General features: G+C 39.8%; 1 protein-coding gene across 2 annotated transcripts in view; it reads right to left on the bottom strand.

Annotated features, from left to right (window-relative positions):
* Positions 1-5,137: 5,137 nt before the first annotated feature.
* Positions 5,138-26,777, bottom strand: part of LOC146364257 (MICOS complex subunit mic25a-like) — a 74,693-nt gene continuing 53,053 nt past the window's right edge. Inside the window, exon 8 of one of the 2 annotated variants that reach the window (XM_084917979.1) lies at positions 5,138-6,034. In XM_084917979.1, the coding sequence (XP_084774105.1) occupies positions 5,950-6,034 (85 nt within the window). In that variant the 3' untranslated portion in view covers positions 5,138-5,949. The remainder of the gene's footprint in view (positions 6,035-26,777) is intronic. The other variant, XM_084917980.1, reaches the window with a different exon arrangement.

Genomic DNA, 26,777 nt, shown 5'->3' with positions numbered 1-26,777 from the left:
TTCTCTCTCATCCCCTCATCCACCTTTTCTCATCCTTTTAATGGCATTAGAGGAGTGGAAGTATTTAATCGGAGGAGCAATGTAGTGAGGGAAGGCCTCTGCAGAGGAAACACACACACGCACACGCATTGCTGAACAGATGGAGTGTTGGGCTAATAGATGTCAGTGTTTCTGTTAATCTGATGGAGAGGAGAGATAGCAGAAAGACTCATTGATTTCCCTTGTGGCAGGTGTGGCATCAATGTGTGTGTGTGTATGTGGGTAAACATATGTGGTGGGGGGTTGTGAGTGGGGGTCGGTTGCATGGAGTTTGGTGGAGGTGGCAGTCTTGAATCTAAAACGTTAAATGTGTTTGAATAAGGGATCTTTCTCAAATGATCCACTACTTTATATCACAGTATTTAATATGAGTTAGCAACACTAACAAACAGTCCTTTAAGGATTATATTGCCTGGTTTTAATCTTCGGTTATATTGAATTTCCACGGAAAAATCATAATGATCAATTACTCATCAGTTTCGCTGCTGGGAGAGAAACTGGGCTTTTGTGTCTTGTGCAAGAACAGTTCAGGAGAACTGTGGTGAAGAGGGGCGTTAGATCAGGCCTGCTCTGCGCTCATTTAATACATGACACCACTTAAGTGCATCATAAACTCAAACCCTAAAGGCTTTAGGACAGTGTTATTACCACACGGTCATCATGTATCATGACCAGCAATAATACAGCAACGGCAAAAAGCTGACTGACCTCTCAGGCTGAGGCTCAGATGTGGTTCTAACTCTCGACCACAGACAGCGGCTCACAAACCAGCGTGTGATGTCACTTCCAAGCCTCGGGTTTGACATTTTGGGGATTGCTATCTCTTTTTTTTCTTGTTATTGGATGTAGTCATACATATGGATTAGAAGCTACAGCCAAATCTACCACTGGCTAGCTAATGAGCTTAGCGAGGTGTGTCTGTGATATTAAATGGGTTTCTAGTTTTAGGACAATGAAAACTAGGTTAGAGTGTACCCACCTGTCCTTTAATTTGCATAGCTCTAATACAAGTTAAACAGGTCAGCTGTGTAAAAAAGAGAGAGAACCCCATCCATCTGTCATAAAGGGAGACATTAGCTCTGGAGAAGAAAACACGCTGTGCATTTTAAATATGCAACTCTGTGTGATGATTTAGTGCCGAGTGGCCGTTTGAGAAACTGCAGTTTCTTTCAGAGGTCGCCGACTGTAGCCAAGGCTGTGTTTCAGTGACTGTGTGCAATTATTTTTTTATTACTTTTGATACTTCTGACATTTGTACAATGCCTTGCACTTCTTGGTCTTGTGTCAAAAAGTGTTTCCGCTAAAGGTTTTGTGTGTGTGGCCTTGTGCTGGGATCAGTGGATTCAGTGAGATTTCGAAGCTACACCTAGAGTCAAAGCACATTTTGCACACTGTAATCAGGATAACTTCCCAACCTGATACCCGTTACATCCACAGATATTGAACAGAGGGGCCTGGGACTGAATCAAGTTATTGTTCTAGTCCATCCTTGGTTATTATCTAAGGGGCCAGAGTTTACAGTGTATTTACATTTAAATAAGTGAGGCCTGGCTACATCAAAGGACCCACACTTCAGGTGTAATATTTCCCCCCTGCAGCGAAATTTTGATGATCCCAGGTTTCACTGATGACTTCTAGGAGGACAAAAAAAACCCACACAGCCAGAACTCAACAAATTAGAAATGGGAGGTCTGTATTTCATGGCGGACTGCCAGCAGAAAAGAAAGCCTGTATGTAGTGTATGCAGAGATGCGCTGGCAGTCTACATGCTTCTATTTTCATGAGCACACTTTTCCCCCCCCCACAACCTTGCAAACGTGTAACAACAGGCGTGGGTGTTTACCTCTGCACGAGCACGTGCGGCATCTCTTAAATTTGTGAAAGGTTCAAGCAGACCGCTGAACGCTCCGCTTTCTCCTCCCGTATTCTCTGTACATCCCCCACTCCCTCCCCCCTTCCCCTCGCTGCAGTGGTAATTGGGTATGACACGGGATCAACGGGGAGAGAGCGAGGACGCATTTGAATGCGCCGATTGTCGTCTCCCTCACTTCTCCATTCTAACTTGCTGCCTTACAGCTTCCCAGCCCTTGCTCACCGCTGTTACCGTAGCAACATCTGCGAGACCGCATCTTCTACCCTCCCTCCTCCACCTCCGTGTCATTTCTTTTATTAAGATTGGCCGCTAGTGCCCAAATGTATGTGTGTGTGTGCGCGCGCAACACCTCGACTGTGAGGTGCATAGCAGCAGAGCCGTTGTCAGCCTAACTCCTGCTCCAAGCCAATTACCGCAGCCTCAATACAGATTTTAAAGCTACAACTCAGGAGGAAATACCCCGAGGAGGGAAAATGTAGCCACTTAAGTCAAACTTGTTACATTAAGTCAATCAAGTGCATTACTGCACACCTCAGAGCACAAAGGGAACATCCCTAGCTGTACAAGTTGCACCACTGCCATGAAACAGTCGTACAGCTCTCTTTCCTCTTATTTCATTTTTTTTAAAACATGAAATTGAATTTTTGTTAAATAAAACAGGTGTCAAATTCTGTTTTGCTACCCTGAAATATAAAAATCCCATCATACTTCAACTTATTTAAAAATGCATCTCTTCACATACAGTGAGGTTTCCATAAAGCCCTCAAGCAATCAAAAAGATTTATTTATTTTTTTCCTTTATAAAGATTCAGTAAAGACGAGCGATGCATTCAGATTACAGTGCTACAGGTGCTATCATGCAGTCAAGCAGTCTGACAGCTACAGGGAGGACGGGGCGTTTGGTAGAAAAGAAAAGAAAAAAGTAAAAGCAAAGCAGTCCCTCCTAAAAATGCTCCTGACGTGTGTCTACAAGCCTTACCTAAACAGCCTGAAACATGACGACATGCAGGTTTCATTATTTATTAAATGCCCAAACATCTGCATAATTGTGTCTTCTTTTTGTCATCTGTTGTCTCGTGTTAATCACACAACTGTTACCAAACCACTACCAACACTGGCTGACGTATTGGCTGATATTTTTTTCTTTCAGACACAGGAAACATGCAGAGAGTTTCCAAACATTTATTATGTGCAATTATTTATAAGTCCTTTCTAAGATAATATAAGAATGCAGTTGAAAAATGAACTTTACCAGATAAATTGTTTAGATTTTCTGCTCTGATCAGCTGGTTTGTTGCGTTCTGAACTCTGGTCCACTCTGGTGGTGATTACTTAGTTTTAATATGAACTCATTTTAATATTAGACAATATATTAGCCAGTGCCGATATAGTTTGTAAATAGCCAATATCGGCTCTAGTTTTAACAACATACATTTATCTGCTACTTTTATGAGAGGAAACATTCCCTATACTGGGATGAAGACTGGAAAAGTGGCAGGCTGTGCGCTGCTATTTTACAACTTCACAGTCAGGACTTGGTACTGGAGGTCACACAGTCTGAAAATCTTCTCTGGGCTCAAGCAAAGTAATGCAGAGCATTTTAGGGACATTTGAAAGCTTCTATTTGTTATTTTGCAGCTCAGTCAGCAATAACACAAAGTGGGGTTTGATAGCACAGCTAGTACAGATAATACTGAGCGTGCCCCGTCACAGCAGAAGAGTAAGTGGTGTGTCTGTATGGCAAAAATAAATTCATTCAGTTTTAATCAAAGAGTCACTCAATAATCAGCTTTTGTTGTGTGATCTGATTTCATACTGCACACATCAGCTTTACAGTACAAGTCAGTTCCCTTAATGAGCAGGTGCAGTGTGCTCTCTGTGGCAGCTCCTTTTTGCTTTACAAAAAGATATAAAACTGGCTTTCTGTCAAAAAACGAGCACGAGCTGCTACAGAGAGGAACTGTGCACTGCTGACCGAGTCAGTACAAATTAAAAATGCATTGCCCTTAACAGTAAAAGCTAGTGTGTTTGGCTAGCATAATCATTTTATGTGTGGATCTGATTCTACTTTAAGACAGGGAAGAGGACACAGTGGGGTAATGTCAATGAGATAAAAAAATAAAACAGTAACCCTGCAAGTATGTGAAGTCTGTATGATGCGAGAGAGGCTGGCCCCACCAACAACAATGAAACCAGGAATTACAATATTTGTATTCCATTCATGTAGAAGCAGGAAAAAATTTTCACAGTGGTTTCTTATTTCTTACGTGACTTGGGTAAAAACGTTTGAAAGTGTCCACTTGTTTCTGTATCTTCTTTAGAAACCTCTGTTTGCATGCCAGCTGATTGGCATTTGGCACGTAAAAACAGCACAGATTAAAAAGCCTTTAGGCTCCTTTTACACAGGCCTAGAGAATCGTTGGCAACCACTTACTGGTAGGGAAGAATTTGTATTCACTGGCAAAAAGTTTCTGGAGGTTGCTAGCTGTTGCTGTAAAATCAACTGCTATAAGCGCATTCATGCAGGCCTGGAGACTGGTCAGCAACAAGTTTGCATGTTTCACACAAACTGCGGGTAACTAGTGATAACTGACCAGCTGCAAGTGAGGGTTTTGGTGCTACAACCGCTCTGTGAGAACCCAGCGACCACTCGAAACCAGACATTGGTGGGGGATTGCCAACTTAAAAATCACAATTTGAAAAAAGAAAGAAAAATTAGCTGGTAGACTCTTAATTTAAAACAAAGTACATTGATCTACTTTTGCCAATATTTCTCACTGATTTTTGACAATAAATATTAACATGACTCTCTTCATCTCCACTGTTTTGAGTTATGTTTGGGAGGAAACCTGCTTTTGACATTATTTTTAACCCGTAATGGGGGTTAATGGGTTTTATTTTTCAGCTCACAGTCTCTTAAACTGATTTCAAACACATTTATTAGAAAAAAAACTCACTAAAAGTCACAGAACGGTTTGCTCAATGGCAGCATTTCATTTTCAAACTGAGCCTGAGTTGAACTGTACCTTCAAAACGACTTAGAAAGGTTTTAATAGATTATCATGGATGGTGCTTCATCTATATAGAATGTCCCAAGGTTCCTTTTTTTGCATTTCTTTAGAGAAATGAATAAACCACTGCAGTGAAATTAAATTCACTCAGCTATTAAAAGTGGAAGCAAGGCAGAATTAGGCACACAAACACACAACTAAAGACACAAAACCGTGAGAGGATATGAATGGTTTAATAAACTCATAAAATACATCACAGGTCTGATGAATTAAAGTCATGGCCAGGATTACCTGAGCATATTCCTGTGTCATTAAAAAAATACAAATCTATAAAGCTCAAAAGAAAAACAAGTGAGTCAGTTCTTCTTTCAATCTGAGATCAAAACAAGGACGGTCCCTGTGCACCTGATTCAGCTCACTTCTTAAATGACTTCCAGTCTTTTTAACCCTTCAAAATTTAGCACGGGTTTGGACGTAACCTGATCTCCACATTCAGCTGATGGAGGAGTGCCCCTGAATGCATCTTTACAAGTCAGATTTTAAGAAACATTTTCCACTGATCTCATTCAAGTGCTGTCAAAAATGATCTGCCCCCTTCTTGATTTCTTATTTTGTAGCACAGTTACATGCTTCACATCATCAGGCAAATTTTGATATTAGTCAGAGAGTTTAAATGATGTCATTTATTAAGAGTAATCTAAGTCATCTAAGCCTGATGATCTGAAACATGTAAATGTGAGAAACGCACCAAAAAAGGGGAATCATGAAGAGTGCAGATACTTTATCACAGCGCTCATAAATGACTGAATTGAAAGTGCACCGCCTCAACCCGTGAGCCTAATATACACACTCATTTCTTGTTTACTTCTCTGTAGTATGTACCAGTGCAGAATAATAGTGTAACGGATCACACCGCAGAAAAATAGCACAATAACAAACAAAAAAAAATAGCACAAAAAAAAGGCATGCTAACAGCAAACCATCTCTTTCATAAAGCAAAACAAGAATGCGACCACAGTGCTGCCATTAGTGCTTAAGTAAAAGCTTGTTGTCATGTAACGGTTTTACCCTTTTCCTCCCACTCTTCATCCGTGGTTGACCAGCAGGTTCTGAGAGAGAGAAGAAAGAACAGAGAATTAGTCCATCTGCAGAGCAGCCACGCCTGCTGACCTTTGAAGGCGTTCTTAGGTGGAAGGGTTGTCCCCGTTTTGTTTATTCTCTGCCACCTTTAACTGACCACAGCTGAAAGGTCAGGTAATGGAAATAAGCAAACCCAAAAAATAAAAAGAAACTTCAAGAGGTTTATGAGAAATTCTTGACTTGTTTCTGATTACAAAATAAAGCTTACAGCTGATCCTAATGGCATTGAACTGTCATCATTTTGTCAGATATTTAAAAAAAAATTGACGCTACAACATTTAAACAACTGACGAGTGGAGTGACTGTCACTGACCATCTTGAATGCTACTTTGAGACTTACAAACTGCAACTAAACGTTTTTGTAGGCCAAGAACACACACACTGTACACACTGTGGACACACATCCAGCCCCATGGAGAAAAACTCCACCTATCAAATTGCTCAGGTAATGCTTTACAAAGAGCCCTGGGCACTGACCCAGCCTCCAACCACCACAGATCTGAATTCGATTAAGTATCCCACCAGGTCTAAAGGATGTGTTGCCAATGTCCCAGTGCCAGATATTACAGAATCTCCCAAGAGCTGCTGGGTCTATGCCCCGATGGAGTCTTTGTGTGGCATTAAAGGGACGATTTCAGGCAGGTGGGTTTAATGTTGTGGCTGATCAGTACACTGTGTATTTAGTATTTGTATGAGCCAAACAGGGATGAAGGTGTCAGTGTCCTGGCCTTCAAACATTCGTCCATCTAAATCAATATGAAGGAAAAAAAAAGGGTTTAGATCATACAGCTGATGCTTCAAAGCTATAATAAAAAGTTTTTGGTCACTAGATTCACAAAAAAAAAAAAAAAGTTTCAAGAAAAAGTCTCTGTCGTACGAACATTTTTCTGCTGCAGTTGTTGCAGCTTTCAAACAAAATGACCTCCAAGCTCCAGCATGCGCAGCCTATCAGGCGTACCTTCCTGCTATTTAAAAACAGCTGCATGCAATTGATCCAAGGAGTGCAACCTTCATCCTTCAACCTAAGATCAATGCAGTCCTTGAAACCCTAGCAACAAATCGTCCTGGAAAGAAGACGCGTCTGACACCATCATTCCAGCGACCTTGTCTTATGTACCATGAGAGGGGTTCGCTCAGATTGTGAGCTCTCACGTGAAATGGCAACGATCAATTAACACCTTGAATTGCTGGCGCAGTGATTCTAAGAGCGATACCAACAAACTAAACTAATCTCACGCTAATTTGACTTGAGCCCTGACATCATACAGAGCTGTTTCTACAACCTTGGAAGGCAGCTTTTTGAAATGCTAAGGTAATACATTTTACAGAATATATACAGCTATATTGTATAAAACTAATGGACAGATAATTGGTCTCATATGTGAAGGTCTTTCAGAACTTTTCCTTTGAAAACAGAGACATTACCTAACGAGATGACTCCTAGCTATTATATAAGCTCATTTCCACAGGAAAGTTCAACACTCGCTGTAAATGGAGGATCAGATATACTATGATTATTTTTCAAGTGCAAATGTGAAGCAATCAAGTACAAGGAAGCACATGTAACGCATTCATAAGACAGCAGCACAAGCTCGTGTGAAATTTTATCGAGCGTTTGCAAAGAGCGCTTTTGTAGCTGACTGAAATTTTCGTTTTTTCATGTAAATTCTGTGGACAGAGCGTGATTAGTATTCCCCTGGATTTATTGAGGTCACACAAAAAATGGCAGCAACTACGCAACGCTACATGTACAGACAACACAAACTATGACAGAATGTTGTGTTGGAAACAGAAACAGGGGTTTACCTTTATTCATTTATTTGTTAGCTAAAGGCCCCAAACAGACATTACATGTCTCTCGCTACATGGATGTTCCCCTAAAAATGAACAGCAATAACTTGTCCTGATCCTCTCATATTTTTCAACTCAAACGGCCCATTAAGCTTAGTTCTATGATCAGAAATCATCTATAAAAAAAAAAAAAATCTGTTTTTAACCCAAGGTTCTTTATCGTAAAATGAATCTTTTGCAAAATTGCTTTGGTTTCCAAGTCAAAAAAAAAATTTATCCAACTCTGCCCCACTTGGTCTCAAAGACTAGACAGCAGCAGGGAGGAGGGTTAGCCCAAGTGGAACGATGCAACGAGCTCAATTGACTGAGAGCTGGGGGCGCATTGACCTGAAGCCGCCTGCTAGACACACTGCGTATATGGATGTGCTATATGTGCATGTGTGCGCTGAGAGCACGTGGTATCTGTTCTAAGCACTGCAGAGTTCACTCCAGCTGTGAAACTCAAACCATTATAACCACAGAGAGACTTACAGAGCAGTGTGATCAATATGACTCCCCTCTTTTGTCCTCTCATCTGATGCCTCTGGTTTAGTCTCCTCATCTCCCATTCCCTTTCAATTCTTCTGTCACTTTCCTCGACTCTTCTATTTCACTGATTTTTTTTGTCCTTCCAGTGTCTCTTCATTCTCCTCTATACAGTTTTGCTCACACGAGTAGTTCGTGTTCATTTATAATAATGTAAGCCATGAAGGCGTATCTCCTCTCCTGTTGTTTACCTTAGTGAAGAAGATATCTAATACTGGCTCGCTCGCTGAAAAGCAACAGACATGAAAAGAGTCTTGACCATGAAAGAAAACAAGAGTGAGTTGGATACGCAAAATAGAAAAACAGGACAATGGTAGGACACAATTACAATCTGTACATCTAAAATGACAAAGAAAAAGAAAAACCCTTATAAGAGAGACAAGAACTCTAGTTAGAAATGTACAGCATGCTGAACGGCACCTTTGCAAACCAGCTAACAAATGAACCTGTATTATGGCTTTAAAACATTGACATGGGATCTTTTACATTCCAGGATCAACTTCACCTGATCATTTTTCTTTTGTACGATTTAAATTCTCAAAGCAGATGGACTCTGTTGTCAGAGTCTTGTGAGTGTTTAAAGCAGGGAGCCAAAATCCACCTGGATTTTGATCCAGCTCACTTGACAGCTTTGGAAAATGTGAAGGAGGGCAAACATTTGGACTTTTACCAGTGTTTCATAACTGTTAAAACATTTCTTCCTGATTGACATTCATTTGTTTTGTTTTTTTTTATTGTTTTCCACAGTTAAATATTTTCTGTGAATTAATAAAAACGTTGTTTTATGATTACGAGACAGTCTGGGCCGGGAACTACAGGAACTTTCTCTAGAATTTGACACAATTATTACAATTTAACAGAAAGAAAGAGTCACGCTGACAAACTCCTTTCATTTAAAGCATTTTTACACAATGCAGAAAAACTAAGATGTGATGTTGAAATGACCCCCCTTCTTCACTTTAAGAATCTCGGGGATTAGATATGTAGCTAAACGTCAGAGAGGAGATGTCACCGGTCAGGCTCACTCAAGTGTAGTATGACAAAGTTTACACACAACAAATTATTAAACAGATTAATTAGCCATCTGAGCAGTTCTGAAAACTGTATTTTTCCACATCTACTGTACTAACGAGCAAAAAGAAACTAATGGATTTCCCACCTGTTGCTCTAATCTAGGGGTCTCAAACTCGTGGCTCGGGGGCCACTTGTGGCCCATGTCACCCCAGCTTGTGGCCTGTATATTGATGTAAAGAAATCTAATGAAATTTGTCCCTTGAACCTTTTTTTGTTAGCGAGGATTTGTTTGTTGTACAATGTTAAATTAGTTCTTTAAAAAGCAAAAACTGATTTAATATGAAAACAATATGAGCAGAGAGCACTTACATGTTGAGGGATTGGCTGTGTTAGTTCAGTGAGAGAGTTATTTGTAAACAAAACACTTATAACTTATTTTTATTCTGTTAAATACGAATAAACTTATAACAAGTGCTGCCACATGTCTGGCCAGTAGGAGAGTTCCAGTGTTTTTATTTGGTAGTTCAGTGAAAGGCTTCAGTTAGTTAAGAGTGAGAAGAAAAAAAGATTGTGTTCACGTTTGCAGTTTTGTCTTGTTATACAATATTTGAAATTTATAAAAACAAAACAACATTTTTGGACATATTTGAGGGTGTTTTCTTGTTTGTTTTGTCCTACTTGAACACTAAAGTGGCCTTTCAATGAGATGACAGTGCCAGCAGTGGCCCACAGCTCATTTACGTTTGAGACCCCTGCTCTAATTGAAGACACCTTCTAAATTAAAGTAGTCACCGACTATGAAGACTTGCTGAGGTTCTTTCAGACTTTTGACCAGCTAGTGCCTTGGTTATGGTTACGGGCTGTTACAGTGAGCCTATTTTCAGTTCATGTGGCTCCGGCTAGAAGATTAAAGAGGCAGAGTGAAGGGACTGAAGAGAGGAGAAGAGAGACCGGGGCTGACCACTGTAGGAGATAAAAATAAATAACAACAAAAAGTCAGGAGAGGTAGGAGAGCAGAGTCAGGCTGTTCCCCACTCCACACCCAGCCTGGGAGCCTTGACTGAATTGGAAATCCATTTTATCTGATGACTGGCAGGCAATTGGGGCTCCCAGGTGAGGCTCTGCGGTTGATAGGCCTGACCACTCCACTGCTGAGGGACAGAGGGATGAAGATGGAGGGGAATGTGGAGGAGAACACGTACTAGATTGGCTCCACTAACAAAGTTCATTTTAGGCAACCTAGATCATCACTTGGCCTCCACTTCTATCAAAAACAAGAAGTGGGAGGGGAGCTACTAAGTATTTTCACTTAGTGGAAAAAAAAAAGACTCCAAAGATATAAGGCCGAGGAAAGCAGCAAGCCGTCTGAAAAACAAGACAAAGATTCCAGTGTTTTCTTGATAAATGACGAAAAAAGGAGAACGCAACTGCTAAAAAAGTGAATTCAAATTTTATGTTGACAAACCTCATCTGTAATTATATGCCCCGTAAGAGAGGGAAGGGTGTTTTGTAATGAGTTGGGAGACACTAAATTAAGTCAGGAAATAAAATAAGTCTCTTTAGAAGAGAGGGTCACTGCAAATCAATGTGTTGTTGTGAGTTATTCTGATTGATCCAAGATTTCTATCCTAATATGACTACTGAACTGAAAATCATCAGGAAGAGATATTATGTGGGGAAGGCCTTACTCTAACAACATCGTGTCAGAGAACGGAACAAAAGGCAGAAACATCCTTCAAAAAGCTGGGAAACTATTCCTGAGAACTACTTAAAGGAATAACAAGGAAGCTGCCCTGAAAGTTCAGGCTGGGATGAAGAAACCAGTGGGTCGTACCAAAAGTGATGTTGAAGCATGCAAAACTAGAAACTCTGTTGTTGCCCCATGCAACGCATTTCTATAGATATTTGCCCATTTCAGTAAACATCTGCATCTACTTCCCATTTTCCTCACAAAATCTAAAGAAATTAGACTTTTATAAATCCAGTAAATGAAGTTCAGATGTCATTGTTTAGTACAATAAATATAACGTGCTGCTTTTTGTGGATTTGTGGGACAAAAGAACGTCAAATGCCTGCAGTATATTTATATGAAAACAGGTTTCACATGAAAACCAACAGCTCTGCAAGCGGGTAATAAAACATTGGTATTTTTTTTATTTACAATAGGGCTAGAGAAGAGACGGAGAGAAGGAAATCGATATTTTTAGAAATACAGGGTGTGAATGAAGAGCAATCACAAAGGAAAGGCAGGCTTCAAATCATAAAGAAAAAAAAGAAGTGGAGAGACAGACGGATTGAGTCACAATGGGACACAAAGGAGAGGCTGGTAGAAAGTGGACTGTTCCGATAATGTTGTGGCTGTTTCGGGGTGACAAAAGCCAGTGAAAGACCCACCTAAAAGCCCCGCTGTTGTCCTCTCTTATCCCAGCTGGTGGTCTTGGTTCCACAAAACCTCTTCCTAAGCACACACAAGAGGGGCCGATAAAATGCCGACCAGAATGGCGGTCTGGTGTGTGCCCAGAAAACAAAACAAAACAACAACAACCAAAAAAACCAACTAAGTGTGTCAATTGCTTATGCAGCCTAGGTGGCTTTCAATAGTACACAATACGGCACCGTGCTGAATTATTATCGGGACCCCTGTTGGAGCAAACAGAAAGAGGGAGACAGAGTAGGGGGTCTGGTGGCGCGAGCCGACGGGAGTGGTGGCGCTCAGAAAGGTCAGGATACAGCGAGCAAAGAGCACAAAAGATGGTGAAAATGCTCCTCAGGAGGCAGCTGAGAATACCCTCAACTCTACCCCCACCCCACCCCCACAACTCTGCCCTTGTTTGAAAGCTTTGTGGTGTCTGAGGGGCACCGGATGAAAGAAGAAGCAGAGGCTCTGAATATGGTTTGATGCGATGTTCGATCGCTCCTCGCACCGCGACAAAAGACAGAGAAAAGGAAATACAGAGACAGAGGGAGAGAGGGGACGTGCAGGAGGAGAAAGACGTGTGCTACAGCTCTTAGAAAAAGTTCAACATGCAACAAAACAGCTGGTATAAGTAGTTGTACGTACTTGCACTGTGATTATTGAAGAGATTTGCAAACCAGAAAGCAGAACTTTTTGACTGAAATACATAACATAAGTCTTTTAATTGCAGTACTCTTTTTCATTAACACCACTTGCATGAGGACTGGCCAAATCCCGATGCTCTCATACTTATATTGGAACCCTACTTAAAAAAAAGTACCTGGTTCCAGGTAATGAAAAACCCCCAAAATTGAGTCAAGCTTAGCCAAGCAGGTACTAGTGGAAGAGAAACACGTGTTACGCCAAACAACCTGTCCTAAAGTCCCGACTTCTGAAGGTAGAAAAGCCTGCTGCTTAGTTTTGTTTCTCATAATATTCAAGAATATAAGGCGGGGGGAGACAAAACTTCACTACCCAAATAACTAAATGTACAGAACCCCACAGCACCGAATAGCTAGACTGAAAAATACAACCCACAAAGCACAGAATACAAGACAGAGGAGACAACAAAAGAGGAAGAGCGAGAGCAGATAATGATGCTCGGTGGAGATTGGTTGTGATCGGCTGTACAATGATCAATGCCGGCTTGAAAGGAGGCAACGCTGATGGTTTATGAAGGAGGGAACAACTGCCAACAGTATGAAAATGAAATCAATAAGTCAGCTGCGGCGCGGGGGAGAGAAAAATGAAGGAAGCGGGTGAGAGAAAGCAAGAAAAAAAAAAAGAAACAGGAGACAAGACGGAATAAAACAAGAGAGACAAAGAGAGCGGGAAAGACGCGGAGAAAGAAAAGAGAAAGAGTTGCAGACAGACTAAGAAGTGAGATGAAAGGTGCTGGTTTAAAATGAAGCAAAGGCAGAGAAACTAAACTGACAGATGAAGGAAAATTCTTTAAAGAAAGATTAAAAAAAAAAAAAAAAAACAGAGTACAGCAAAAACAAACCGATGAACATTTACACTCACGAACTGACAAACTTTTGAACAAAACCCAGATCCTGATGTAAATATAGCCGGGCATGTCTACCGTGTATATATGTCTATATTTGATTGTGTCTATAAAAAGGTAAGTCTACACATGAAAGGTGAGATGATTGATGGACATTCTTTCTCTCCCCCTTCACTGTGGGCATTTTGTCAGGCAGAACAACAAAGCATAGATGTTCCAAAGAACAGAGGCGTATTTTTTTTTTTTTTAATTTAAAAACACACAGAGTGTCCTGAAGTCCATCCCTCTGTTCTTTATAAAAAAGGCTGTTCTTCACTGACTCAGATATCCATGACAACAGCATTAAACTCTCTCTCTATGGACCCGACAAAAAACACACAGATACACAAAAACACTCTGAGTCACACGGACGACATGCAATGAGACACAAACAAGTTATGTTTTATATGTTTTTCTGAATTTGTGTCAGCAAAAGTCTTTAAAGATGCAGCAATGAATACAAAATGTGACAATGTAACGGCCAAAAACAATCTAAAGACTCCAAACTGCAAGGATGTGAACTTTTACAAATGTGTTGTTCTCAGTGAGCATTTTGACCTTTGCATCCACAGGGAGAGTGACTTACTCACTGCACTAATGGAAAAAAGTTTTTATACACCAACATCACAGGTGGAAGAACAGAGTTTTATGTTCTGTATATTTTTTAGTTTAATAGGCACACAGCAGCATAAATGTTATAATGTTCATATATTTATATGTTTGCTGCAGTAATTTGATCAAGAATCTAGAAAATTAGAAAATGCTGTGCATAAGGTAAAGTTGAATTTTCAGCAATAACTTTTCAGAAGTTGCTTGTGAGAAAGCGTTTCTTACAGATTTTGATGGGCTAAATCCAAACATGACAGTTAAAAATAGCTGATTGGCCTTGGTCTCTCAAATATATTTATACTTATTTTATATTTTACCAATGTACATTTAGATATTTGACTTTTAATCATGAACCGTGAGCTTATATCTTCTCATATTTATAGTTGTTTCATGATAATGATAATAATAATAATAAAATTTCAACTTTCTTCATTATGTAACAGTAGAAATGTTAAAAAACCTGATATGTAACATTAACATTAATGACAGTCATAGTACGTTTAGCTTATTGTGAAAAAAGATGAAAAACATTCAGGATATTTTAATATGCTTTAAAATCCTGTAACTTTGTTCTGCAGCATTACAGATTTCCTGGAACAAGCAATGAATCTTCTATCAGATAAGACGTCAGAAGTTTACAGATACGTCAGGAGATTTCAAATTTGACAATTGCATTTCATACTTGATACAATCCTAAATCACAGGAGCCAAATTTTATGAAAATATTGACAAGTTTAGCATCTGCCATCATTTGGTCTTTCTTTTTAGGGTCAGGAGTCAAAATGTGTTTTTATTATTTCTGTTTTTAAATGAGAACATTAGGTTTCAGAACTAAACTAGTAACATAGAAAAATAGAGCTAGCCGACAGCTTTAAGCTTTAAAATTGGTAAAATTTGATTAGAATTATTTGGGGTATATTTCACTGATTCATCAAGTCAATGTCACTGTACAGTAAATGTTACCCTACACCAAAGCTGGGTAGAGTAGCCAAAAATTGTACTCAGGTAATAGCGACACTACGTCAACATAGTTTTACTCAAGTAAAAGTAAAAAGTAGCCATCCACAAAATTAGTAAAAAGTAGTGAGTAACTTCAGTAGTGAGTAACTGATCATAACATCTGACTTAATCTTTAACAATGAGATAATCAGAAAGACAAAAATATAACGTTTAGGGCAAATTTTGGTATTTTAAAGTCTGGAAAGGAAAAGAAAATGCTTCATATAAATAATGATTACAAAATAATAAATATCAGCTGGAGAAACACTTTTCCAAATCAATATTAAACTATTATTTAGAGTAGGTATATTACCTACCCCTATAGGTCTATATTTGTTAGGTTATATATGATACTTCTCCAAATTGCACAACAGGCTCAGCAGATAGAATAAAAATAAAACAACAAATCTTACTTTGACATAAACTAAGTTTGTGTCAAAATAAGATTCATTTTTGTTTTCACTAAAGTTATTCACACTGAGTAGAGTAGCGATACATCATAATAGTATTACTCAGAAAAAGTACAGTGTAGTTAAACTACTCCTAAAAGTACATTTTTTCTAAAAAGTTACTCAAGTAAATGTAACTGAGCAAACTGAATTAGTTACTACCCACCTCTGCCCTACGCTGAACATTACATGAAACACGTGACAGCTAGCATCTAAACTCTATATCAGTTTCCATTTTCCGGCTAACAGAATGATAGTTCTGTAACTTCCTCAGGATGTAAACGTAAAACAAAATCATGTGATGTGCGTTTTGCTGGCTATCTAGTCATAACATTAGACTTTGTGGGGGAAAACATGCAGGAGTCCAGCAGGGAAAATAGTGCTAATAAAGCATGGTGGCAATTGCTTTATTACATGCCAAACTCATAGTACCACATTAATAATAATAATAATAACCTGTTTCGGTCAACAGACCATCATTACACAACATGTTATACCACCGTGTTTTGTTGAGTCTTTGTCAACTTTGGCTCAAAACTGTGAGCTGAGAGGGAGAAAAAGTTCAACAGTTCTTTTAAGACTTTTTTCCTCAGTGTCTGTAGGCAGTCACCATTAATGAGGCACAACAGACCTACAAGCGAGAGCAGAACAGAAACACGAAGCTGACATAAATGGGCTCCAAATGAATGTCACTTTTTAAAAATCAATTCAACACCTTTCATAAAAAAACCCACTGAACACTGCTTCCTTACAATTTGTTATGATTTAACATCTTTCCTTTGTAGGTTTTATTCCTGTTCTCTCTAGTGGGCAGGAAGTCACAGAGTCACAAATAGAGAGCTAAGAGATGAAAAGTACTATCTGCTCTATGGTACATCAACTTCGCAGAAAAGTTCTGCCTTTGGAAAGCGGATATAAAAGCCCTGCATAGACTTCAGCCCCAATTAAAGCAACTCACACTAATTTAGAAGGTTGGTCTGAAACGCCTATGCCCGAGTGTTTAATCTCAGACGGTTTATCTCTGAACAAATACCAAAAAATGAGAGAAACTCTGGTCGTTAATTAGGCCTAGTTTTAAGAAAGCTATGAGACACTTTGTAATATTTATTCATGCATAGCAATGAGGTGAAAGGAGTCCAACTATTTGTTCGCTTCATAAATTTTGTGTCAAAACTTGAGGAGTGCATACTTAAGTGAGAATGTGCGTGTGGTCAGCAGCAGGTCCAGCAGGAAGCTGAAGCTCCTCATTCTTCTTCATTAAGTTTTGACTGCTGAGGGGCCAACGTCTATGCCCCCTTCTCTCTGTGTGTCTGTGTACATCTCTTCATCCCCTGCCCATCTCCAACCCTTCCTCCATAAACACTTATCTCCTCATGGTATCCACTCATCTTCCCCTTCTCGCCTTTACCTCCTGACAGTCACCTATTTCTCTCCCCATCATCTCCCCAACTTGCCTCATGTCACCTCCCCGTCCCTCCTCCTTTCTCTACTTTCCCTCATCTGTCCAGCTTTCCCCCCTTCCCCATCACCTGCCTCCTTACCTCTATTCTTTAACTGTCCACCTCCTCCTCTTCATCATTTTCTCCTTCTCCCATCTTCTCCCATCACTTCTTCAATTGCTCACTGTTTGCTATCATGTTTTTTACTTTCCCTCGACTACTCATTCTTCTCTACTCTGCTTCCTGTTTATTTGCCCGTCTCTCGCCTCAGTCCTGAACACAAATTCATCTCAGTCTTTTTCTCCCTGAACATTTCTTAGTTTCTTTAGCTGTTTGTTCCACTTAAACCAACTTCCAGCGCCTACATGTCACCATTTAATCTCAGGTTTAACTTCAAACCTTAATGTGTCTTTTCATTTCTCTCTCCTTCTACTCCATCTCTTTCTGTGTCCGATACTTCTCAAGGCCTTTCTGTTTATTTCTCATTGGCCTTTCACATCTAGCCTCCTTATCTAGCCGGCTCCAGATCTCTCTGTATCCACAACGTGTATTTTCTCCTTCTTCAGTCCAATTCGCTGTCCTGAGCCTCTTCTTTGTATTTTTCTCCACTTTGTCTATTTTGTTATCTACCAGCAGAGTGACTGAGCTGCTGTGATCTCTGTACCAGCATGACTCCTGTTCAATCAACAATAAAACTGAAGGTAAAAGAAAAAAGAAATCAATATGAGGTTTTACACTGCTGTGATTCACTGGCTTTGCGAAAGTCGCTGTGCATTCAGATCGGCTACAGATACACATTTATTATCAGCATATCAACATTGTCAGTGTGGACTTTCTTTGAGAATAGACTTATCAAAAGAAGATGAAACAATTTTCTCTTTCCCCTTATCTTCTGGTGGGCTATCCACCGAGAATCATTCCAGCACACAAAGCCGCAGAAACTGCACAGAGTTTCCGGCTCGACAGGCCACGCCATTGTGAATCACAACAGTGTTCCTTGCTACAAAAATGCTACACCAATTCTCTGTATGTCCACAGGATGCTCCTATTCACTGACTACAACGCAGCCCTGAAATGAAGCCACCCAGATCCCTTTTCATATAAATGAGGGAGGCTGAGTATTGCAAACAATTCTCTGGAACAGTGTCAATTTAAAAAGAAAAATTACATTTTACAATTCACAAATGGTTCATTTACCATCTCATCCATTTTTTTATAGATGGTCGTGTTAGATCACACGTCTTACTGAGAGCAAAGATTAACTGGGCGCATTAGAAAAGTGAGTGATGCTGCCGATCCAAGGAAAGCTCCACTTCACACAGACAGGTGTCCTGCCTCTTACCTGCCCACAGTCTCGATTGATACGACTGTCAGTGATTGCTTAATGGTCTAAGGACCTACTATGGCGTTTTAGATTGAACAATTATAAAACAAACTGCTCCTTCCTCAAAACAAGGCTAATCGGTCTCAGTACGCTGGGTTATTTGGGTGACTCTCCTACGCCGTGATAGCTGACAACTCTGACATCTCATCACCAAGCCCGCCAACTCCCTACTGCACCTCTCCATGGCTGTCAGGGGCAGAGGAGTCGTCAACATGGACAGCTAACAGGCTACACGGGAAAGGCAAGATTCTAAGATGCGACTCTAAAGCACTGGAGAAGAAATGAAATAAAAACTGTCCATTTGTGTATCATTTACCATAACTGCAGCTTTGTGCAAATATCTTGGTGTTATAGCTGTTAAGCTATAAAGGCTGGCTTCAGCTTTAATGCAGTTTCTCAAGGTACTCAAAATAAATTCAAATATAACTAAGTTTGGGATACAACGAGCCACGCCTGTGGATGGTCACACATAGCGCCATATCCTTCATTATATCTGCATCTATATTTTCCCATGTTAAGAGCACACTTCCTGGTCCACAAGCCAAACGACTTCAAACACGATGTTGCCTGATATTAGACTGAATCATGAATTCATTGCACTCCATTTGCATGTTCAGAAACTGCTTGTTTAACCAATTTTGATGTGGGAGAGGCTTCAATTCTCCGTAACTACAGAGACCACATGAGCTGTTTAAATCTAACATCTGAACATTTGAAGTTGACAGTGATGGACAAACAGCTTGTTTGTGACTTTCTTCCCAAGATTTTGATTTCACTATTGGTTAACTTTATACACACAGTATCTTAGGGCTGTGCAATATGACCAAAATCTCATATCCCGATATAAGACATTTATCGTCCAGACTAGGGCTGGGCCATATCATACCATTCACGGTAATACCGGTATAATGTTGGGCAACGACAAGAAAATGAAATATCGTGATAGAATATGGGTAAAACGCGCATGCGCAGTGCCTTTGTTTTCATACACACACGGCGGAAAAAGCATGGCGGCGACGGAGAAAGAAGGGCGAAAGCGGATCGTTGAATGAAACGGATGAACCAGAATTGGTTTGTAAAAATGCTGCAACTTCAGTGGTGTGGAACTGGTTTAGCTTTCGTCCGTCAGATACACAACAAAGCACTATTTTTGGTAGAGCATGCTAGCAGGCCGTCGTTATTACCGTGTTGTTTGGAAAATACGGCACACTTAAAATCAATTCTTTGATTTGTCTGAAAATCGACAGTGCCCCTTATGATCCCGTGTGCCTTATGTATAAATTCTGGTTGTGTTTACTGACCTCGAAACGATTTTATGTGGTACACGGTGCTCGAAAATCTGTCAAATGTTTTAGTACGACTTTGCTAAGCTACGAAGCCACACCGCTTGATGGATTGTCGGAGCATTACGGCTATTGTAGGCAGGCGCCTCGCGGAGTGATGCGTACTGTGCTTCAACATAATATTACCGTATTGTGTGTGTATAACCTCTTTTTAAGTTTTGTGGATATTATACATGGTTATGCTGAGGATATGTCAGCCAATTTCCACTGGAAATGCCTTTTGGTTAAACTGTCAGCGAGGAATTTGCATTTGCACTGTTAATTTTTTATATAACTTTAATGCACAAAAAAAACAGCTGCTTGTTTAAGTGAAAATACATTGATGGGTTTTTTTGCACTAATAAAGTTGTGGATTGTAAAGTATTTTGTCTACTGTCAATTATATCATCAGTTATATCGTTATCACAAATTTTCAAATGTATATCGTGATAAATATTTTTGGTGATATCGCCCTGCTCTAGTACAGACAATGATATATATCACAAATATTTTACATTTTCTGTAAATTCTGTGAGGTCAACTCGAATTGTGTGCAGTGCTTTCAGCTGGGCGTCGTGTACCTGGAGTCGAGTGTGACATAAGTTGAAACGGCCGCAATTTCCTTTGTGAGTATTTATTACACGGCATGCTGCGGGGAAAAGCCTGTTTCTAAGGTTTATTATTTTACCCCCTGACGGCTCTTTTTAGCTTCTTGTCAGTAAACACTCTGCATACTATTTCACATGATTCAGTTTATTTTGAAAAATCTGCACAGAATCTTCATCTTTATTGTGAAAAGTTTATGTGGAAAATAAACAAGCGGACGGCGGAGCCATGTGATGGTTTTATCGTCGTTGTTGCTAACGACAACTCATAAAAGCAGTCGCTTGTCCAGCCGTAGTGTGGTTATATTAAATATAAGAGAAAGAGAGAACTTTAAGAAATTACACCGTGACCATCAAAATGATGAAAAAATATTGATGTAAACAGTTTATTTAGTGACAAAACGAAACAAACGATAGCGTGATATGAAATGATAGATGTTTTCATATTGTCATCCGATATATATCGTTATACTGAACAGCCCTACAGTATCTAGTATAATACTTATGCTTCCGTGAAATATGTTTCGTATGACACAAACTTACCAAAGATCTAAAGTGGCACATTATTTAGATGGTTCAGATTAAAGGACTCTTTCATGTGTATTTTCCATCTTTTGGTACATTTTCAGTCTGTTCTGTTTCTCTGCTCAGATATTCCAAATGACTTTTACAAATCTCTTTAGTAGCACTCTCTCATGTCTGTCTCGTTTCTTGCCTTTCACTCCTCTCTCCACGGTGAGCGTGAGCGTCTGACATTGATCAAAAGCAGGCTGTCTCTTAGATTGAGGCTAAATGACTTGAGAATCCCACCAGCCACACAGACAGCATGTGTGTGTGTGTGTGTTGTGTATGTATTCACATCTGAGAGTGCAGATAAATGACTAGAGAATCCCACTGAGTGTCTGGACAGTGTGTAAGCGTTACATGTAGTAGTGCCCACATCAGGCACAGCCTCCCAGAGGATAATGACTAGAGGTTGTCTACACCGTCTCTGTGGGATCCTCCTCTCATTTGTCATCAAACACACAAACACATGCACACGGGTACACATAAAGATGGAAGCATAACCCAGCAGGAAGACGTCTGCGATATGCATGTCTGTCTACTGACCTGCTGTGGCACTGATCAAAACACATCACAGTCACCTCTGCTGAGAGACAAAAAAGGAACAGGACCAATTTTGTCCCAATTAAGCCCTCTTTCACTCACTTAAAAGCTCAGGAATGAAAAGTCACCATGTGTTTCTCTCCCCTCCGGAGACGTCCTTATTTCCTATCATTATTAAATAACTAACCAGCTGTAGTGTAATCCCTCTTGCATGGTCCAGTCCACTGCAAAATTTTGAAAGGATTAAAACTTTGATTCACAAAACAGAAGACATTACTCACCAGCTCTGCTTATAAACAAGATGAAATACATTTATGAATTTTCCCCAGGCTCTCTGCCTACAAGCCTTCTTAAGATGCAGTCATTTTAAAATACATTAGAAGAGTAATATTTAGTTAGTTAACAGATTTTATATCTGTACAAAAGCTTTACATAAGCATATTTTGTACTCTTTTACGCAGTCATAAAAACCCTAATTTGTCACACTATCACAGTAGCTGTTAGCCAAGCAGAAAGTGTTAGCTGAACAGTGTCATTAGCAGCTGACAGAGATTTTTAGCATTAGCAATGCTAGAGCTAATGTAGCTAGCACAACTAGAAAACCAAAGTAGGCCTAGCTGATAATTATGCTGCTCAAAGAAATGAAGTGAATGACACAAAGTCAGTTATGCTACAGCCTGAGGCACAAACTAAATGATGGTGACTGTGGGCAACGAACTTGTGATTGAAATTATTTTGAAAACAGGAAGCAGGTGTGCGACCAATCGCACCGAGTTGCTGTTTTAAAAGCGTCTTTGGTGCTTGAAGACGCAGATAAAACATCAGTGAGATAATCGGTAGGCTATCAGTTTGGGATTGAATGGGACCAGTTTGGAAATTATGTCTGTTTGTGATAACACAGTGATTAACTCTATTAGTTCAGCCAGAACCTCATAGATTTGAAACAGAAATTCTAAAAAGGTCATACTTGCTGCAGGACAGCACTTGAACTGCTAAATGACAGAGGCGCTCGGCAATACTGCTTTTATCTAGAATACAACCATATGGCAACGAGTTTAGCCGAGTCCCAAAGAAACATGCTGAAAATGGGTTGCACTCATCGGTGGTTACGTACTCAGAAGGACTGCAACATGTTGGTAATCTGTCTGCATTTTTATATTAGATCGCAATTACCTTCATATGGAGTTTATGACCAAACTCCACGAACAAGAAACAAACAGCTGTCAAACTTTAGCAGGTAAAATGGTTTCAAAATAGTCTTAAAAACAGGACACACTGATACTTTGTAAGTTAAAAGCTCTTCTTAGAAAACATAAGCAATCAACTTTGAAAACTATCCATGTGCTTCTGCTAATTGTTGTCTCACTAGCACTTGGCGAGTTTACTGTGCCACTGCTACTGCGCTGGGAAAAAGTTATCAGTGATAACCAAACTAACTGTGACAGCTTTTAAAGACACAAAACGGAGGAAGAACTTTATAAACTTCCAAATTGACAGGGTGAAAGTCAGGGAGATGCCTCGGGGGCCAATCAAGAGGAAAGACCTTGATGAGTAGGTTGAAGCAAGCTGCAATGTAGCAAGCTACTCACGCGCCACAAACACACACGCATATACGTATTATTATGCTCTGCTGTAGTCTTTAAAGACTGTCTTCAAAGAGTCTTCCCTTCACTCCTTGTTATCTCACACCAGCTAATATACGGAGGAAAGTCTCCCACTCTCTTTCACGCACACTCTCTCTCTCACACACACACACACACACACACACACACACACACACACACACACACACACACACACACACACACACACACACACAACAATCCTAGTAAGCAACAAATATAAGAACATAAACATTGCTGCAAATTTAAAAATGTGAATTTATGACTGCATGCTGTCATACAAGACATAAACAGAAGTTCAGAAGCTGCTGAACGAGCACACGAGTGCATGTATCCATGCACACAATACAGCAGTACAACAGCAGAGGTATCAATGTTCAGCAAGCTGATTATCACACGTTGTATTACTGTGTTCCAGGGTAAGCCTCACTGCCCCTGAGCAATACAGAGGAGATGTGAGCAGAGACCAGCATGAGATACAGTAATACGCTGCTCGAGTGCATAATGAGCACCTTCAAATGCTTCTACTGCACAAACTTTGCGAGTAGCCCATCCTGCAGCTTCCTCCTCACATTTTCTCTCTAGCATTCTGTCAGCTTGTAGCTGCTGCAGAAATGTACACAGGACTTTTCGATGCTGTTAAATAAAAAAGCAGTAGGTTGAACTCAATATTAGGCGGTGCCAAAAAGTGAAGTATAAAGGTTAAATTTTTCTAAGTGAATGTATATCTGAGTTTTCCATTGTGGATAAAAATATAAGGGAACGAGAGAGATAAAAAGAGTGAAGATTCAGTAACTAGTAGATAACCCAAGCCAAATCATCAGAGATAGACTGATGATTCATCTCAGGAGCCTACAGAAGTAAAAGAAAAACAATGGTATAAGGAATCCAGCCTGTAAAAAAATCATTTATTAGCACCAAAACAAAGAAAAACTAAGAGCTTAGAAAATGAGCCAGGCAGAAATGAAACTGACTTACTGGAGGTAAAGTAACTCCAACTAACTGGAAGTTAGATCAAATTTAAAAAGCTTTATATGCCTCTCTTATTTCTTTCCAATTGTAAATGTATTCTGTGATATTTAATCATCAATTAACTTTGTTAGTAACCTTAAAAACTGCCTTTTGATGCTCCATCATCTTTTTACATTTATCTTCAAAAACCTGCACAGCTCAGTGTAACGTAATTCAGTCAAATCACTGCTTTTCTATGTGCGAGGCTGAACGGCAGTGAAACACGAGGAATTTTAAAAGTTACTTTAAAAATGATTTGACATTAAAGATGAAGGACAAATCTGGCTGTAATGCCTGATCACATAAACTACGTCCTCTTTACTGTTATGAGGGGCTAGGTGGAAAAAAGAGAGCTTTGAAAACATGATAAATAAAATAACCATTAAAAAAGCCTATAAAAACTATCCTCACTACTATATAATCTTATTTACAGTCAGACAGTGTCTACAGAGTGGGTGGTTTAGTTTCATACCCTTCTAAATTTCTGCAGACGTTATTGCTGCATCAACTGCTTTCTTGTTGACTTAAAATCAGACCAGCTACTTCATTAAGTCTTCTTCAGTTCCAAAGAACATAAGAATGTTAATATGCATACTTTCAATAAAAATATCAGATTTAAAAGATCCCCAAATACACTAAAAGGTCAGTTTATTAAGTACACCAGTTCAATTGCTCGTTTACACAGATATCTGCTCAGCCAATTGCATGGTAGCAACTCACTGCATGCTTTAGGCATGTCAAGATAACCTGGTGAAGTTCCAACCAAGTGTCAGAAAAGGGAAGAAAGGTGATTTAAGTAACTTTGAATGTGGCATGATTGTTGGTGCCAGACAAGCTGGTCTAAGTATTTCAGAAACTGCTGATCTGCTGGGATGTTCAACAACCTCTCGGGTTTACAGAGAATGGACCGAAAAATAGAAAATATCCATCAATATGCCTCGTTGATGTCGGAGGTCAGAGGACAATGGCCAGACTGCTTCAAGCTCATAGGAAGTCAACAGCAACTCATAAATTGGGCAATAGAAAAATGCTGCTTGGTCTGATGAGTCTCCTACTTCTGTTACAGCATTTGGATGGCAGGGTCAGAACAACAATAAAGCATGGCTCCATCCTCTCGTGTGGTCAAAGGAGCTTGCAAAGAAAAGCGTCTGGACTTCTTTAAGTTGCTTGAAGACGTTTCACCTCTCATCCGAGAAGCTTCTTCAGTTCTAAGGTCCTTTTGTCCCTCTGTGGGGGGAAACTCCCACTAGGTTTAAATCTGGGACTCCCCACCATTTGACCTTAGAACTGAAGAAGCTTCTCGGATGAGAGGTGAAACGTCTTCAAGCAACTTAAAGAAGTCCAGACGTCCAGCTTTTCTTTGCAAGCTCCTTTGACTATGATGACCTGGATGACTGAGAACCTTCACAGACATCCTCTCTTGTGTCAAAGATTCAAGCTCTTGCTGGGGATAATAGTGTGGGCAATATATTCTAGGCAAAATCAAGCCCCTTGACTGAGTAATTAACTAACTGACTAATAGACTGAGTATCTTTTAATCACCTCAGCCTACCTGAGTAATATCGTTGACCATGTCCATGAATTTATGACCAGAGTGTATCCATCTTCCGGTACTAGTAAATTGCACCTAATAAAGTGACCTGTTAATGTATATCCCTTTTTAACAAGTTACTATACCTCTCAACTGTCCCCAAACTGCATCTTAAAACACTGCACAGATCATTTTGTCTACAAAGCCCCCTTGTAAGTGTTCACTGCACTTTCAGGTGAAGGTCTGAGAGTGTCAGAGAGAAGTAGCGTCAGTGGGGTTTCTGCTGTTAATTTAGTTAATGGCAAGGCAGCTAATCAGACGTGAAGGCGGCACTCTGCTGTTTCTAACCTTTGTATGAGCAATTATGTTACATGGAAATATGGCTAAAAAAAAACCCCAAAACAAACAAAAACAAACACACGCCTCAGTGACAATGCTTGAAATTTAGCACTAAGCGCCACTGCCTGACAAAAAAAATTGCTATTAAGGCAACGTATAGTTAAGGGGCTGTGTTTGTGTCACTCTTTTATACATTGTTTTTTGACATAACACATCAGAGATTCTTTATTAGCGGTGCAATTTTGTCACAGTTCTGGCCTCTGCGCAGAAAAATTAAAGTTAACGATAAAATCAGCCACATAACCCAGGCAAACTCTAAGGGTCCTTCTATTGTTGCAGGGACACCGTCATCAAGTATTCCCCTGCACTTCCTTTGATGACAGGAGTGCATTAAAGTGTTAGGTTGGATTATTTGAAGGCTATACAGACAGTCCTTTTATACTGGGAACTGAAGCCTGAAGTCTCATTAAAGCCACCAGACTCTGTTGACAAAAACAGTAATTTTCCCATCGCAGAAAACGGGACATGCTTGATCTGTTCGTTTGTATGTGGTATTGTGTGACTTTGGTGTTTTTGATTAAACGTGTTAAACTACCTAAGTCACTCAGCGGTACTCCTGCAAGTTCAAATTGCTGTTTTGGAAACTGGCTTCAGCTTCCTGTCCTCAAAGGCTGTCTAACAGCAAAAGAATGGAAATATTTTAAATATCACATATGCTTAAATCAAGGTGGCTTTCAGTGCAGTCCCAGTCCTAATGTATGCACTGCTCAGCTTCCATGCATTACCCCAGGCTGCTTCTCCAAACCAGGTCGTGCCGATCCCATCTACTGCAGGTAATAAATCAACTATTGAAAAGTAGCTCGTATAGCCCAACTTAAAAAAAATAAATAAATAAAAATCTTAGAA

Source organism: Perissodus microlepis, chromosome 20, assembly GCF_051167445.1.
Source record: "Perissodus microlepis isolate ML-2025 ecotype Zambia chromosome 20, ASM5116744v1, whole genome shotgun sequence".
NCBI classification, from domain to species: domain Eukaryota; kingdom Metazoa; phylum Chordata; class Actinopteri; order Cichliformes; family Cichlidae; genus Perissodus; species Perissodus microlepis.
Note: the sequence above shows the minus strand (reverse complement) of the source record. Positions and strands in the feature narration are given on the sequence as shown.